This window comes from Artibeus jamaicensis, unplaced genomic scaffold, assembly GCF_021234435.1.
Source record: "Artibeus jamaicensis isolate MK-2021 breed Jamaican fruit bat unplaced genomic scaffold, CSHL_Jam_final contig_473, whole genome shotgun sequence".
In the NCBI taxonomy this organism is placed as follows: Eukaryota; Metazoa; Chordata; class Mammalia; order Chiroptera; family Phyllostomidae; genus Artibeus; species Artibeus jamaicensis.
Window position 1 is genome coordinate 1,758,352 of NW_026521851.1, and position 16,004 is coordinate 1,774,355.

At 52.4% G+C, this 16,004-nt stretch overlaps 1 protein-coding gene across 1 annotated transcript in view; it reads right to left on the reverse strand.

Annotated features, from left to right (window-relative positions):
• NID1 (nidogen 1) overlaps nucleotides 1-16,004 on the reverse strand; it is a 70,191-nt gene that overhangs the window by 37,087 nt on the left and 17,100 nt on the right. The window contains exons 3-8 of the mRNA XM_037168174.2: nucleotides 14,714-14,940; nucleotides 11,696-12,069; nucleotides 8,840-8,989; nucleotides 5,432-5,683; nucleotides 3,232-3,432; nucleotides 780-1,025 (exon numbers count right to left, since the gene is read on the reverse strand). Coding sequence (XP_037024069.2) covers nucleotides 780-1,025; nucleotides 3,232-3,432; nucleotides 5,432-5,683; nucleotides 8,840-8,989; nucleotides 11,696-12,069; nucleotides 14,714-14,940 — 1,450 coding nt within the window. The remainder of the gene's footprint in view (nucleotides 1-779; nucleotides 1,026-3,231; nucleotides 3,433-5,431; nucleotides 5,684-8,839; nucleotides 8,990-11,695; nucleotides 12,070-14,713; nucleotides 14,941-16,004) is intronic.

Here is a 16,004-nt window from a genome sequence, read left to right on the forward strand (position 1 = left end):
GCCGCTGCACCCGTTTGCCTGCCTACGGTCTCCGGCTGCTTTTATGCTGAATCTGTGACAGACACTGGGTGGTTTGAGCCACACCCTAAAATAGTTATGATCCGGCCATTTAGCCAAAACAGTGCCAACCCCCGATGTCTAAAGCTGCAGTTGTCAATTCCGCTTCATGGGGCTAAAACAAGGACAAACTTGACCAGCTGGAGAAGCGACCTGGGTGTAATGAGAGATCCAACATGACCAAGGAGAAAGGCCTGTAACGCCCGGACCCCCAATATGCAGAACCCTGGGGCGTGAGGACTGGGACCGTGTGAAATCTGACAGGGAAGCCGCAGTAGCTCCCCACACGAAAGCTCCTTCCGCACAGCCAGAAGCACCCACGGTGTGCCGGCACAGGGCAGAGTGTGGTGGCCTGAGTGCCTGGCCTTCATCAGGTTTTATTCAGATTTCCTCGGGCCCTGAGCACACATTCCTTTTGGGGTTGGGTATTAGAGTGTTTTAAAAACCCTGCCAAAGCCAGCTGCAGCCTTGATGGCCGGCTCTGTAAGATAACTCACAGGTGACCACCCCTCACTCCACCCCACACAGAATCATGAGGAGGGCCAAACACGAATGGGTAGGCTTTCTAACAATCACAGATTACAAGACGGTTTTTTTTTCTGTTAGGAGACATTCTTGCACGATCTTCTTCTTACTGAGAGTAAGAGACAGAAAACTGTATGTCACAGTTTGCAAACAGACGTGCAGCCCCACGATGCCCAGGCCAAGCGGCCGTCTCTCACCCCGCACGGGCCCGATGGAGTTGCTCAGGGCGTAGCGCAGGATCTTCTCCTCCTGGTTGTACAGGACAAACACGCTGTCCACCGACAGCTGCTGGGTGCTGGGCGGGGCCAGCCTGGAGCTGTCGTGCACGCACTCCTGGAAGGTGATGGTCTGGCGCCACTGGTAAGTGTAGACGCTGGAAGGGGCAGCCCCGTCCCTCGTGGGCTCTGTCACGGTGTACTCGCGGGTGGAGGAGGACGTGATCACTGGGGGCAGGAGGGACACAGGCAGGGAGACAGAGCAGAGAGCGTGAGGAGGCAAGAGGCTCTGTCCAGGGCCTCACAGCCGTCAGCAGCATCCCTGCCGCAAAGCCTCAGGAAGGGACAGCAGGAGCAGTAGGTAAACGCGATGGTTTACTTCTACATGTACATGGAGACTCCTTGGGTGACCAGGTTTCCCACACGACTATTGGTTTATCTGTATCTGTAAGATTTGTTGCTTTTCCCCATTAAGTGCCTCTCTGTAAGTTCCTAGGCTGCCCAGAACCAATCGAAAGATTTGGGGCTCCTGGGAAGAGACAGGCCTGAGGTCACATCTTGGGTGTGACCTCACACACAACCTGTGTGATCACAGGCCAGTCACTAACTTCTTTAGCCTCAGTTTCTTTTGCAGCACAGGCTGGGATGAGGATGAGATGACATAGGTGAAGTTTCTGGAAATGGGCCGATACAATTAAGATCAACTACCATTTATGCAGAACCACCACTCAACTAACACAGTGCTAACTGCTTGATAGAAGTGACCTCACGTAGGATGCAACAAATAGCGGTTACTATGTATAATCCCAGACTAAGTAATTCACTGAGCGTTTAAAAATAAGACAGGAAATGCATTTCAGTAGCCAATTACTGACATATTACTAGGTGCTGGGAGCAAACCTCAAAGGACAAGAAAGACAGTCTTCTCTCTCTCTCTCTTCTATCAGAAGAGAGCCCGGCTTTTCACCCCTTCCGTGAATGTCTCTACTTCTTTTTTTTTTTTTTTAATATATAAAAGACTCTTTATATTTGTGTGCTCTACTGCAGTTCAAAATAAAGCCAAAGGGTAAATAAAAGATTAATGTAAGCTGCCTCCCATCCAGCTCCCACGTGCTGGGCTGCCAGAAACACCGTCTGCCTGCAGGCGACCGCAGGCTGGGTTCCCACCACTCACCCCACCTGCCCATCACCCACCTTGGCCCCAGAGAGCCCGCCAGACCGCAGAGCCCAGGCAACTGGTGCAACTTCCTAGATGGCAATTCAGTTGCCATCTGGTTGCCCAGGCAACTTCCTAGATGGCGATTTAGTACGAGCCTGGAAAAAGTTGTTACTGCTTGACTCAGCACTGCTATTTCTAGGAACTGAGTCTTAGAAAAGAATCAGAAATTTGGTCAAGATTTATGATAAAGATGGTTATTTCAATTCATTATGAGAGGGAGAAATTGGAAATAACCAACTTTTAGAAAATAGAACGGTTTAAATTAGTAGCCATACAACAGCATCCTATAAACTCATTAAAAAGTGTTTTCAAAGCCTACTTAATAAAACCATAAAATATTCGTGATTTGACATTAACTGGGAAAGTGAAGATAGGAGAATGTGGTGTGGCTGCGATTTCACTAAATAAAGACTGTGTGTCGGACTGTAGATTACACAGCAGTGTTACGTCAATGTTGAGTTTCCTGATTTTGATCCTTGTACCGCACCGAGTAAAAGAATGCTCTTGTGTTTAGGAAAGTACGTGAAGTATTTAGGGGATAAAGGATCACCTTGTCTCAGGGGAGGGGAGGGAAGTGGGGGAATCAAACCAGAAAGAAAAAGAACTCACAGACTCCCAGACACGGACGACGGCGTGGTGACTGCGGGTGGGGCCAGGGGGGTGGAAGAGGGTACAGGGGTAAATGGTGATGGGAAAGATAAAATTAAAAAAGAATCACTATGTCTACAGCTTACTCTCAAAATATGCACGGATGTGAGACAGAGTGATGAATGTGGCAAAACGTTGACCACTGATGGGGAAAGCTGGGGACAGGGTGTGTGGAAATTATACGATTTTCAGTTTTTCTATAAATTTGATATATTGAAAATAAGTTAACTACATATAGATGTATAGCATAATAAAGTTATGTTACCATTTTTTGAAATTATATAATATGTTGAGATATTTATGTTGGGATGTTATATGTGTTGGGATGTTTTTTCTATATGTAACATTCAATTTTAGTAAGAATTATGTCCTGGTTTTGCGACTGTAAGTTACGCTTATCTTCTGCTTGTGCTAAACTCTGGCGCGAGTGTGCACCGTGTCTGCCGTTAGGGGGCGGGTGGCTGTACGGAGGTATTGCCCTGGGTCTCCCTCTCCACAGGGCTGCGGCAGGTCGGGCTGTCACAGCGGCGGCTGGGAGCCCTTGGGGGCGCCAGGCTGTCCCCTCACCATCTCGGGAGTAGTGGTAGAGCTCCGTGTAGGGCTCGATGTGCACGGAGGAGCCGACCGCGATCTCCGGCACGCGGCCCTCCAGCTCCGTGTCGATGGTCAGGTGCCCGTGCTCGTCGATGCCGCTGAACCGCTGCTTGATGACCAGCTTGCCCGGGTGCCCCACGAAGGTCACCTCAGCCTGGCGGGTGAACTCACCCCCTGGAAAGCAAAGTCAGTCTGTCACCTTGCCATCAGGAAAGCCACCCTTGTGCCTGTCCCTGGCTCCCCGTGCTGGTCACCGAGGTGATAGGACCACACCTCCCCCGCAGGTGCTTCAGTTTGGTTGGTAGAAATGGGGCTGGTGGCACCTGAGGACAAGGGGGGCACATCCATGTGACCTAACTAAGTCACACACAGGGAGAAGCTGCTTCCCAGCCACAAACCAGCATTCGAGAAGGGATGGCTCAAGGGTTATGCAGAAAAAAGCAGGGGCCCAGGGCTGGACAGCCAGCTGCGCTGGGTGCTGGCTCGGTGCACGGAAGCCGCTGAGCCTACAGTTCCTGATGACAACAAGGGACACAGTCTACGTGGTAGAAACAAGAGGAGATGAACTACGCAGCGATGTCAGCCACGTCCTGGTCAGCAGCGCCAGAACCAGCCCGGAGCGCACCGCATGGTGCAGGCTCAGAGCCCCCGGGGCTGTGCAGGGCCGCAGCCCAGACTGGCTGGGAAAGCACGTCCCCTCCTCCCTCTCCCACGCGTGCCCACGCCCACTGCCGTGGGGCATGGCCAGCTCGCCCCAGCCCAGAGTGAAATCAGCTGGCAACCCTTGAGCTAAAAATGAACTTTACATTTGTAAAATTTTTTTAAGTCAAAATGTCTCGGGACATGTGAAAATTACACGGCATTTAAATTTCGGTGCATACTGATGAAGTTTTACTGGAACACAGTCACGCCATTCCTTTGCATCTTCCCCACGGCCGCTTTCTCTGGACAGTGACCGAGCGCAGTGGCTGCAGCAGAGGCCGCACAGCCCGAAGTACTTGGCCAAGCGTAAACCATTTACTGTCGGGCCTTCTGCAGAAAGAGTCGACACTCCCGCTTTGTAGCGGCTTCCGGGCGACAGCCCGCTGACCGCACGGGTGCCGGGCAGCCTGGAACTGTTGCAGCACGAGGACTTGCCACTGTGGGAGCGTGCAGACTCCCTGGTCCGCTGCAGCTGTGGCGTGACACAAAGCCTCGCCCCACGAGAAGCTGTGCGGGGAGCAGTAGGGCCTGGCCTTGGTCTGACTTAAAGCTCTGCTGTGTGTATACACGAGCAGGGAAGTGGTTACCAAACTCGGATCTAAAGCCTGAGGAACAGGGAGAAACCCATCACGCCGTAAACTGGATACCTGATGGGCAGGTGCCACCCTTTTCAAATAGGTAGCCTCTCCTTCCTTACAATGGCCACACTTCGGGAAGTTGGTGTCTGTGGTCTGACTTTTGGAGGGTACATTCTAGAAGCCCTGCTTTCACGCCATGGCTGAGGCTCCAGTGAGGCTGCGTGGTGAGGAGTGGGCAGGGCTAGGCGGGCAGGGCAGCGGCTGTGTGCCCGGGCCCCAGCCAACAGGCTCTCGCTCCTGCAAGTGGCCAGAGATGGAGGACGAAGGCTCTCCCCCGGGCGGTTCCCAGGAAAGGGCCTCCAGTCTGCACCAGCGGGCAGAACATGGGAGAGGCCACCACTGCCCTGGGGACTCTGCCCCCAACCATCTGCTCTCGAGTGACTGTTAGAGGCTGAGCTCCGCCTGCCAGGGTCAGCCGCTAAGAAGCTTCAAGGAGACTCAGGCTTCCTGACTCTCGAGGAACGTGTCTATCAGCTGGAAGCGACAGGTTCCTTTCTTCCCATCAGACACTGAGGAAAAGTCGAACACCAGTTTCAGATTGGTTTGGACTGTAGAGGCCACTAGATGAGCAGGAGGAGGGACCTGGGAGCCCTACCCCTGGGGTTGTGAGCAGTTAGATGGCATCACCTGCCCACTGGGGACTTCTGAACCCCCGGTCTGACACAGTTCTACAGTCTTAGTTAATACCCACGAATGACAAAATACCGATGATTTTACCACATCTTATTCCCAGAGCCACAAAAGCTCATTCTGTTCCTGGCAGAGGAGCGTTCCCTTCCCGTTCATCCCCAGGCCCCCCAGGGCCGGCTGATTTTAACGTCCGGGGCACATACCGGTGATGCTGAAGCCGTTCCTGAATCCGTCCTGCTCCACTGCGAACATCCACCCAATGATGCCACCGATGGGGGCCAGGGGGAGCAGGGAGTAGCCCACGGCCTCGGGGGTGGTGCTGATGGCCGTGTAGGAGCGCCCGTCGTTGGTCACCACGTAGGAGTGCAGGTCCGTGTTCTCAAACACCACGGGCGCCGGGCTGCTCCCCACGAAGACCCTTCCTTTCACCTTGCCGTTAACTCGCTGCGGGGAGCCTGAGCGAGAACCAAAGGAAGCAACCAGCCTTTCGCAAAAGATGCCAAGCCTGGTACCTGTCCCCACAGGGCAGAGCAACAGAACAGCACTGGGGGCTGGGGCTCTGAGGTCAGCGGGGGTCCTTGCTCTTGCCCGAAACGCAGCACCCATGCCCATGTGTGTGAGCCTGAGCAACCCCAGGGTCCCACCTCTGCCTCCCATGGGCGCTGCGTGTGACAGGAATTCCAGGGCATGAAAGGTAATCCAGGAGAAGAGCAGTATCATGCATGACCCAGAATTAGGGGCCATAAAACTGATCACTCTGGAGAGTGTAAGGGGCAGAATTAGTAACGCCACTGAACAGGAGGGCTGCGCTGGACGGTCCTGGGAATCTGGGACCTTCGGTCGCCAGCCCTGTAACACCTCAGTGAGCATCTCTGGCTGAAATACAGCACCAACCCCCGGTCAGGGCTGCTAGTCCAAGTCCCGGAGCTTCCTGCAGCCCCCGCCAGCACGCTCCGGAAGGGCGGGCAGGTCCCCACGACCATACCAACAGACCTGCTTGTGGGTGGGGATAAGTGTTTGCTCCACTCAGACAACTGGGACTGACGGGAGACCCACTGCAGCAAAGTTCAAAGCTTTCTTCATAAATTGCCAAATAGTGTATGCAAGGTACTGTTTTTGTTTTAAAAGCTACATTAACAAGGAATGTTGACAGACCCCTGGGTGGGACTAATCGGAAAAGACGCCCCCGAAACTGCGCACAGTGGTTAACTCAGGGTGATGCGTGGGCTTCACTTTCTGCACTACATGTCTCTATAGTGTTCGCATATTTATAACTTGCATATACTTACTGTTGTTTAATCAGGAAAAGATAAGCTCTAAAGAAATTACGTTGTTTTTATAATACTTGAGTAAGGGAACCGCAGGCACCATTTGACCTCCACGGCAGAAAAGTCTGCTCTTTTAGAACAAGGCTCCGTTGTGGATTTTCTGCAACTCCAGCTCCTCGGTGTGCGCCCCTAGGGCAGCAAACGCACCTGCACACAGAAGTGTGCACGCAGGCGCTCCTGGCTGCCCTGATCGTGACAGCCGCAAGGGGAACCACCCAAGTGTCCACCAGTGGGTGAGTGGAAGCAGACGTGGCGCATCCGTGGTGTGCAGCGTTGCTTAGGGGGAAAGGAACAAAGCCCTGGGACCCGCGGAAACACGGAGGGGCCGCGAAAGCATGAAGCTGAGCGAAAGAAGCCGAACACAAAAGGTCACGTGCTGTTGGAGTCCACTCACACGAAGAGTCCAGAACAAGAAAACGTGTTGTCGGAGAGCTGCCAGGGCCTGGGGGCCTGAGGGGAACCTAGAGCAAGTGCTGTGGGGTGCGGAGGTCTGTCCAAAGTGATGAAAATGTTCTCAAGTTGGGTGTCCATGACATCCGTGCGTCACCCTGGACTGTTCAGGTTTGAGCTAGGCTAAATTCCATCGGCAACTGAGTGCGCACATCTTATTTTTTTCCTGGGGTTAGAAATTACTAGGGACAGGGCTTTCCCACCCAACCCCCCGCCCAGCCTCCGCGGAGTCTTCGTGCGAAGTGGGTTCTCGGCGAGGTTGCCGAATAACCCTGGGCAGACGCTGGCACAGGCCATCGCGACTGTGTCCAGAAGGCCTTTGGCTCCCTCGCTGTCTGAGCTGCTAACGGTGACTGCGGAGCGAAAGCCACGTGACACATGGCGTATTGCGGCACACAGACTGTCACGCCAGACGAACATGGAAAAGCCGCATCCCCAAAACAGTCGCAGACACAGGCAGGAAAGCCAACTTAAGGAAACCAATTTTTTTCAGCCAAACTCTGAGCTACAAAAATGTGTCAAAGTAGCAAGAATCCAAAAGATATTTGAACCACATAGAATCCACCAAATATTTAAGCCACGAATTCTTACGGGGCGTGTATGCAACGCTAAAACACAGGGTGGGGCAGCTTCTCGCTGCAGGGCTGCCTGCCAGACACACCACTCAGCACCGCCAGCTCCGACACTCGGCCCAGGAGGAGCTCCTGAGACCCTGCTCTGTGAGAAGCAGCTTGTGCTGTGGATTCTGGAAACTTCTCCCAGATTTAAAGCCAAGCATAAAACAAAGAAGCACAGGCTCACTGCTCCTGGGGTGTGTGATTTGGGAGAAAACAGAAAACACAACTAAAGAAGTTTAAAACATCCCCCCAAATTAGCGTAATGATACAAAATTTTCTTTCATTGCCAAAGTTAGTATTTTACAAAACTCAGTTTATCTCATTGTGACTCAGAAGGAAACTTTTTTTTAGTAAATTAAAAGGCTGATTTAACTATAGCTATGGCAGATAATCTGAAAAGCAGGAAAACTTTTATTTGTGAGGCAACTGAGTTTCCTCACTAAAAACAAGGAAATTGAGCGGTGACAAGTGGGGTGATTTGGCATCCGCAAGGACAGATATCCAGGATGATAGGGTATTTGTTGCTTTTGTTTTAAGTTGAGTTTAGGGCCCCAGGCTGCCCTAGAGCTCATTCCGGGTGAACTATTACCTGGAGTCTCCAAACTCCCATAACCGGCTAAGCATCTCTGAGCAGCAGTCTGCCGGGTCCTTTTAGGAGCAGAGCTCAGAAGTGAGGTCGGCCCCCAGCTGGATGCAGCGTGGAGCTCGCCACACTGTGGGGTCAGCGCTAGACTCCACTGTGGTCACCTGCATGCTCTGCCATTACCCAGGGGCACAAGGAGAGGGCGAGACTGGAGGGACTGGGGCGGGGGAAGACCCCCCCACCACCTAGGGTGGTCTCTCCAGCTCACCATGGCCCCGCTGGGGTTTAACCACCATGCGACAGTCAGGTCTGTGAGCAGTGAGTGCCCACTCAGAGGTGTGACAGAAACTGAGGACAATGAGAGGCGCTGACAATTCCTGGTCCAGGCGGCATAATGTCACCACCTCAGCCTCTGCCCTGTCCATCGTGGGCAGCTGTTTCCCTGGCGGAGAAACAGCTCTCGAGGGAAAGGGGGCCTCCCAGAGGACCGCCCCTCGGCAGCCTGAGAAAGACCAGGGACAGAGTGCAGAGAGCCTGAACTGGCATCTGGGGAAAGGCAGCATTTCAAAACAAGCGCAGAAAGGAAACTCCGCCCCTCCCCCTCCCCACGAATGACCGAAGAAAAGCAAGTACCTTTAGCAACACACTGCCGGCCGTTCCCCATGTAGCCGGTGACACAGGCGCAGCAGAAGCCAGTGGCGAAGTCCCTGCACTCCGCGTGCACGGAGCACTGGTGTCTGCTGTTGGCGCAGGTCGGGCGGGAATCCGTATTGTAGCTGAAAACTGCGGAGAAAACCCAGAGCGCCTGTGAGCATGACGGGCACCCCCTCCTGCAGGGAGAGCTCGCGTCTGCCGAGGGAGGCAGTTCAGCGACAGGGCTGCCTGAGCGGAGCTTCTTCAGCGGTGTGCTGGCGGTACCACTCAGACCACCAAGGTGTGCAGGGCCAAGGGGAGTGTGGAGATCTCGGGGGTGAATTATCCAAAAAACGCTGCCATCAAATCTGCGGGGGGTCCCTGCAGCAACGCTGGGCCACCGCGCCAGTGCCAGTCTGGGTGTGGCGTCCATCTCAGGCACTCAGGAACACCAGCTTCACACTTCAGGGAAGCCTTAAATTTTTGTTTTTACTACTATTTTTTATTGTGGCAGAATTACATAACATAAAATTTATCATTTAATGGCTTTCGAGTATTCTGAAACCTTTTTTCCCCTTCCCCCCCAGGGGATAACTCAGAAGTTCTTATTCTCAAAAGCTGATTAGAAATAATTTCTCAGTCATACCTGCTTTAAAAGCCTTTCACTCAGGTTCCATTTATTAGAGTTAGGAACTAACACTCATTATACTTAATCCAGAGGAAATTAATTTCAAATAAAGCTCAAAATCACCAGAGAGGATAAACTTTCAGAGGGGATAGTGGTCCAATTTACAACTGACTGTTAGGAGTAAAGATAACAGTAAAGTCTAACCCAGGAAGATTCAATTAGTCCTCTACGCTCAGAAGGGAATTCCCAGAGTGTATAAAAATGGCGTTCAGAAAAAGGTAAATGGATTAAGAAAAAAAAAACGAAAACCTCAGACCAGACAACAGCCTGGCGAATTCCAGAGGGGGAGGGGGTGGGGTGGGCTGAAGAAGATAAAGGGGATAAATGGTGATAAGGAGACTTGACTTGGGGTGGAGGACATACCCCACTGTCTACAGATGTGTAGAACTGTACACCTGAAATCTAGAATTTTATCGACCAATGTCACCCCAAAAAATTCCATTAAAAAATAACATAGTTTAAAAAACAGTGGCGACACAGGCAGTAGTAAGGTGCGTCCCAGAGGGAAGGGGGTCCAGGCCAGCTCCAGCCGTCAGTGGGTCGCTGCACCCAGCTATCTGAGGGCGACCGTTCAGATAACACCAGGAATGCACCTCTGGCCCCAGCAGACGGGCCTTTTACTATAAGCAGTGAAATTACTGGGATAGACGGGCAGAGAACATCTGTTTCGGACACATGCTGGGCTCAAACTGAGGCTTTACTAGTACCAAGCGATGCACCATCAAGTGTTGCTAGGGCCAGATATGACCTCACTTCAATGCGAGGGCTTCACAGAGGAGGATTTCAGAGACACGTAGGTAGGACGAGGGCTCAGATCTCAACATCTGCAAGGAAACCAGCCAACCCATCTGGAGAGATCCCTCCGAAACCCAGCTGCGAGGGCAGAGTGCCATGCACTAAGGGGTGTCAGCATCACCCCAGGAAGCCCAGGGAGAACATCGGGGTGCAGCGTGGGGGGAGAAGCCCTGACACATGGACCCATGTCCTCATCATGCCACTGAAGGGCAAGGTCCCCACTGATGCGCCTCGGAAGGAAGCGAGCCCAGCAGTCCGGGCCACCAGATCTAGTCCACGCTCTGTGATTCTCCGGAACAAACGTGCGGCTGTCGGCTGTCGTTAGAAGAAATACAAAGGAGTGACTGTGTGCAGCAGAGGAGGTTTTCTGAGGGCCTTAGAACACTTCCCAGTAGAACAGCAGAGTCACAATAAACAGTATTTAAAGGCTTGGGCCATGCTGACGACAGGAACCCCAGTGCACATTATACGGCAACCCGAGAGCAAAAGTTAACGAACACAGTTTAGTTTGGACGTCTTTTGTAAGTCAAATCAAAGCATACCGGTTTTCCCTCAAAATGGAGCAAAAACCTGATATAATACGGCTGGCCCGATATAAAGTAGCAATACGGTTGTATTGCTACTTCATAACCACCTTTAAAGAGCGGTCTGGCTCTCCCTCCGTGGGGCACGCCCCGCCTTTGCCTCCAGCTGTGTTTCCCCCACCCCCTGCCCAGGCCCAAGCTCCCAGGGCCCTTCTTTTGCCTCTGGAACTTGTTTCCTGAGCCCACAAAGGCCAGCTGGCTCCCTTCATCCACGGCTCACTTATACCTCTGTGACTTTCTAAATAAGCTTTTGCTTGCATTTGAAAAGACGGATCTACTTATTTTGTATTTTAAAATCTTCACAAACCAACTCTGAAAGTGACAGGAGCTGGGAGGAAAAACAATCAACCATTCTCGTTCCAAAGCCAAGAGGAAATAAATGTCAAAGATAAACCGCGTCAACAGCCAGAGGAACTTCTAAAATGTTTTTTCAGGTGGGGGAATATAGTTCTGACCTCAGAAATCACAAATAAGAAAATCTGACTTTGAAAGTAATTCTAAAGCACTTTTCTCCTCGAAACAATCGGGAATAAGAGGGAACTTGCAGTAAGAGGACACGGTCAGCAGTCTCCACCGCCACAGGCCTGATCCCAGACCCTGACCCTGTCCTGAGCCTGTGCTGGCCCGGGGCCTGTCCACCATGCTCTGCACTGTGCGCTCCCACCTCCCAGGCTCTCATCCTCAAAACCCACCCTGGAATGCACATCACAGGCAACCCACCAACACCGGTCCTCTGTCCAGAAACCCAAGTGTCCAAGAACGAACCAACTGCCACGTGGGCGGCCTTACCCACTTCCGTTTCCTCGACTTCATCCACATCTATGACCTGCGGGTGCTCCTGGGGGAACCTCGCTGAGGGCAGCTGGAAAGACCTGGTCCTCTCGGTGGCAGGCCCAGCAGGTCTGTCGGTGGCCAGGCGGCGGGGGGACAGGACCCTGCGCACGTTGGGTGTGCCGGTGTCCCCCCTTCTGGGGGCTTCATCGGGGAAGGATGTGGTGCCCACGTCCTCCGGGCCCAGGCTTGTCGCCGAGTGGTAATCCTCATCATCATACTCTTCTCCATCGTCCAGTCTGAGGTTCACGTCCGAGGACACCACCCCACTGGCTGTGTTCAGAGTCCCAATCTCAAACACCCAGATGCCCGGCTGCCCAGAGTTGCTGCTCCTAAGAAAAAGAACAGACTTGGAAATAGGCCCCGCTCCCCACGCAGGAGCGCTGGGGATCCCTGCTGATCTGAACCCAGCTGGGCTGGAGGGGGGAGGGGGGAGGGCAGACTGGGTCACCTGTGGTCAGCACAGAGCTGAGGTCATCCAGGCCAATGGGTGAGGCTGTGTCCCAAGGGACACACACTAGCAAAGGCTTATCCCAGCCACCTGAGGGGAGCACTCCATGGCACTGCTGGGCCTTAAAATGAGACTGTGCTGATCCCTGGTCACGTGCCCAACTGCAGGCAAGCTGTTGGCTCCAGGCGTTCACTTATCCATCATTCTCTTCCCATGGCACGGGGTGGCAAGAAATATATACAGCTGACCCTTGAACAACGCAAGGGACAGGAGCACCAGTCCCATGTAGTCCAAAACCACATCTCCCCAAGACCTCTGACTCCCCAAAGGCTTAACTACTAAAAGCCTGCTGTTGACCTTAAGCCATACCAATTACATAGTCGTTTAATACATGCTTTGCATGTTACCGTGTTATGTATTAGGTACTGTATCCTTACGATAAAGTAAGCTAGGGAAAAGAAAATGATATTAAGGAAATCGGAAGGACAATACATTCAGTGTTTACTGAAAAAATCCCCATATAAATGAACCCTGCCCTTCAAGCCCCTGTTGTTCAAGGATTAACTGTATTTGGATTTTTTCTGTTTCTGGCAAGCCTTCCTGAAGTCCTGGTGATCTCTGGAGTGATAAGAGTGTCTTTTTTATGCTAATGAGTGGCTGGGGGCTGGGGACCCTAGATAGCATCTGGATGGGGCCTGCCTCACAGAAAGACCTAGAGGAAGGTTGGAATTTTCAGCCCCACCCTGACTTCCTTGAAGGGGAGAGGGAGTGAGTCACAGCTCATCGCTGCAGTCAAGGATTTAATCAGCCCAGTAATAAAACCCCAAAGGCTGGGTGGGCTTTGGGGCCCTGAAAAACAGAGGTGCTAGGAGGGCGTGCCCCCTCACCCCCCCCCCCCGCAGGGAAGCTCAGGGGCCCTCTCCCTCCCACACCTTGCCCTGGGCCCTCCTCTATTTGCTGGTTTCAGAGTCGTTTCGGTATATAATAAGCTTGGCAATACTAAGGTAGTGCCTTCCTGAATTCTGTGACTTGAGGCGTGGGGGGGAGCTTGCAGCCAGGAACTTGTGCCTGGCTTCTCAAGCGGGGGTGTCTTGTGGGACTGAGCCCTTCCCTTGTGGGGTCTGCGCCGAGCCCAGGGGCAAGTTCCTGTCACAACTGAACTGAATTGTCGGACAAGCCAGCTGGTGTCTGGTGAGTCGGAAAATTGGCTGGTGTGAGAGAGAAGCCACACATTTGGTGTCCGAAGTGTTGTGAGTGAAAACAGAACAGACTCGGTTTTTCTTAGAAATCCATCTCTACCAGCGTGTGATCTGGGGCCGTTTCAGTCAGCCTTCTCACACTCAAAAACGACAGTGTAAGGCAAATGAGGTCCAGACTCTAAAGCCATTTCATAATTATAACACGATAGAATAACCCTAGACTCTACTTCTGGCTGCACCATTTTTACTCTTATGAGATTGTGCAACCGGAACAAGGGACATACATTACTTGGTGGAGGGCGCTGAGCAAAAGCTGGGGCTGGGACAGGGCACGAGGAATGGAGAGTCCTGCAGAAACAGGACGTCTCTTGTGAGAGCTGGTTGTTCAATTTTAGAAACTTGGCAAGCCAGTTACTAAACACAGCCACTGTAAAAAAAGTGATGTAAAATTACAATGAAACTTTGTAAATAACAACCATAACTTACAATGAAATAAGTTATCTTTTTACAAAGGCAATAAATAATCCAAACTCATCAGGTCTGAATTATGTGACTTTTATTGGCTTTCTTGAAGTTACGGGTCTATTGCACCTGCGTGGTAAGAACGCCACTGCGGCTGGTCTTTCCTCGTCTCCGTGCCGAGTGACACGTCTGGGCAGAGGCACCCGGCCAGGGCAGGAGCTTTGCCACCACGGTGAGAGGCCGGCCCTGTGAGTGAGGGCTCTCCTACGCCTGTAAAGCCAGCTGTTAAGCAACTACCAGTCACCAGTGAGTGAAAGGCAAAGGAGTTTTAGACTCAATTTGACAGTATGAAACTGGGGGAAAGGGTCTTTCTTTACTTTTCAAAAAATGTTGGTAGGGCAAAGATTTGAATTTTAGAGAAGGCAGTCTGAGCTCCCGCTCCCCTGTGGCCACACTCTACGACAGAGCCCGATAGAGCACAGCCCGATAGAGCACCGTTTCTGGTGTCAGATTCCCTGCCTGGTCGGCTGGGGAAAAGGGTTTCCTCAGCCTTGGGTTCACAGAAGAGACAGTTTTGAAAAACTTTTATTTCTGACTTTCTACTTAGAGATGAGGTGGTAGAAACTGCTTCAAGTGGGGATGATACTTAAGAAACAGGACCCCCGTTCATTCTAAGAATATATCCCCTCGAGTTCATCAGAAAAAGAATAGCACATAATATAAAAACTACGTACAAAATTGCGATCCCAGGGAACACTTTCAGGTTATGTTCTGTAATGCCATTCCAGTATCCTTCATAAAAAATAAATAAATAAAGTGCTAAGGTTGTTAAGGGGGAATCTACTGAAGAACAAAGAAGCATACTTGGCCAAATTTCCAATCGATTCCCTGTCATTGGCAAATATATTGTAAACTCTGTTGCTGCTCCACCGTGACCCCAGTAGCTCCTGGCTGAAGGCCACCATAGCGGGGACCTGTCTGTTGTCCTTCTTGGAGAACGTCGTGGTGAACTGCAGCCCGTCTTCGGGGTAGAGGAAGATGGCGTAGGAGCTGGAGTCCGAGGAGGCAAGCACAGCCTGGAACGTGTTTCTCTGGGAAGACGGGTTGAAGTTCAGTTACTCAGGCAGGTACCGACCAGACGGTCCGAGAAACACCCGGACATGGCAGTATTCCCACCTCATTCTAAGAGAAGCACTTCTGTAGCCCAGGACCCAGAAGGACTAAGTCGTCCAGGGCAGCGCCAGTTAAATGTCTCTAAGGCTAGGGCAACATGCCATTTTCTAATGAATTAATGATTACCTTTGCATAACTGTCACCCTAAGACTAACCAAAAATTACAGAGATGGTTCCTCCCTCCAGATGGTGGCCTGAAAATCTCATGTAATTTAGCAAATTTGTACCCTCAGTGTTTGTTCCCACTAAACACACTAGACCCCATCCCTCGTTTAGCACTTGCTCCTGAGCCCAAGGGCCATACAGAGCTCTGGGCGAAAACTGGCCTGGATCCCAATCCTCAGTCCTCCTTGGCGTGTGACCTCGGGCACAGGACTAAGCCCTGTAAGCCTCGGTTCCCACAGCCGTTAGAGGCAGATGAACCACCTCCTTCACAGACAGGGCGGGAGAGCAGGGGAGAGTGTTCCCTGCACAAAGGGCCTTCCCTGTGGACCTGGTGTAGCCCTGGGCCCCTGAACACGAGGAGTAAGGAGACACGGTCCCTGCACATGAGAACAAATGTACGGGCTGGAAGGCAAGACTGGCGTGTGAACAAGACATCGCAAAGCGAGGGAGGGGGGACAGAGGCTGGAACAGTGCTCCAGCGCTGTGGGTGCCGTGGGAGGGCCCGCCGACGCCGGGGAGGTGGGCATGCACCGGGCTGACCGAGTCCGCATGACCACCCGCAGAGGGGACAGCGCGGGCAAGGCACCGCTACTGACCAGTAGCCGCTGAAGAGGGTGTGCAGGGTCAGGCCCAGAGGCAGGGGGGGCTCCGTGCAGGGGGCCGGACGTCTGTCACTCCGAGGAAGAGGACACAAACTCGAGAAATGTACGGCTTTCAGCAGCGTTCACGAACAGCGCTAGACAGATGCAGGGGACGAAGCGGAAGGTGTCGTGCAGGCCCACCGCGGACCTCCCACAGGGTGTTCTGTGCCAGGAAA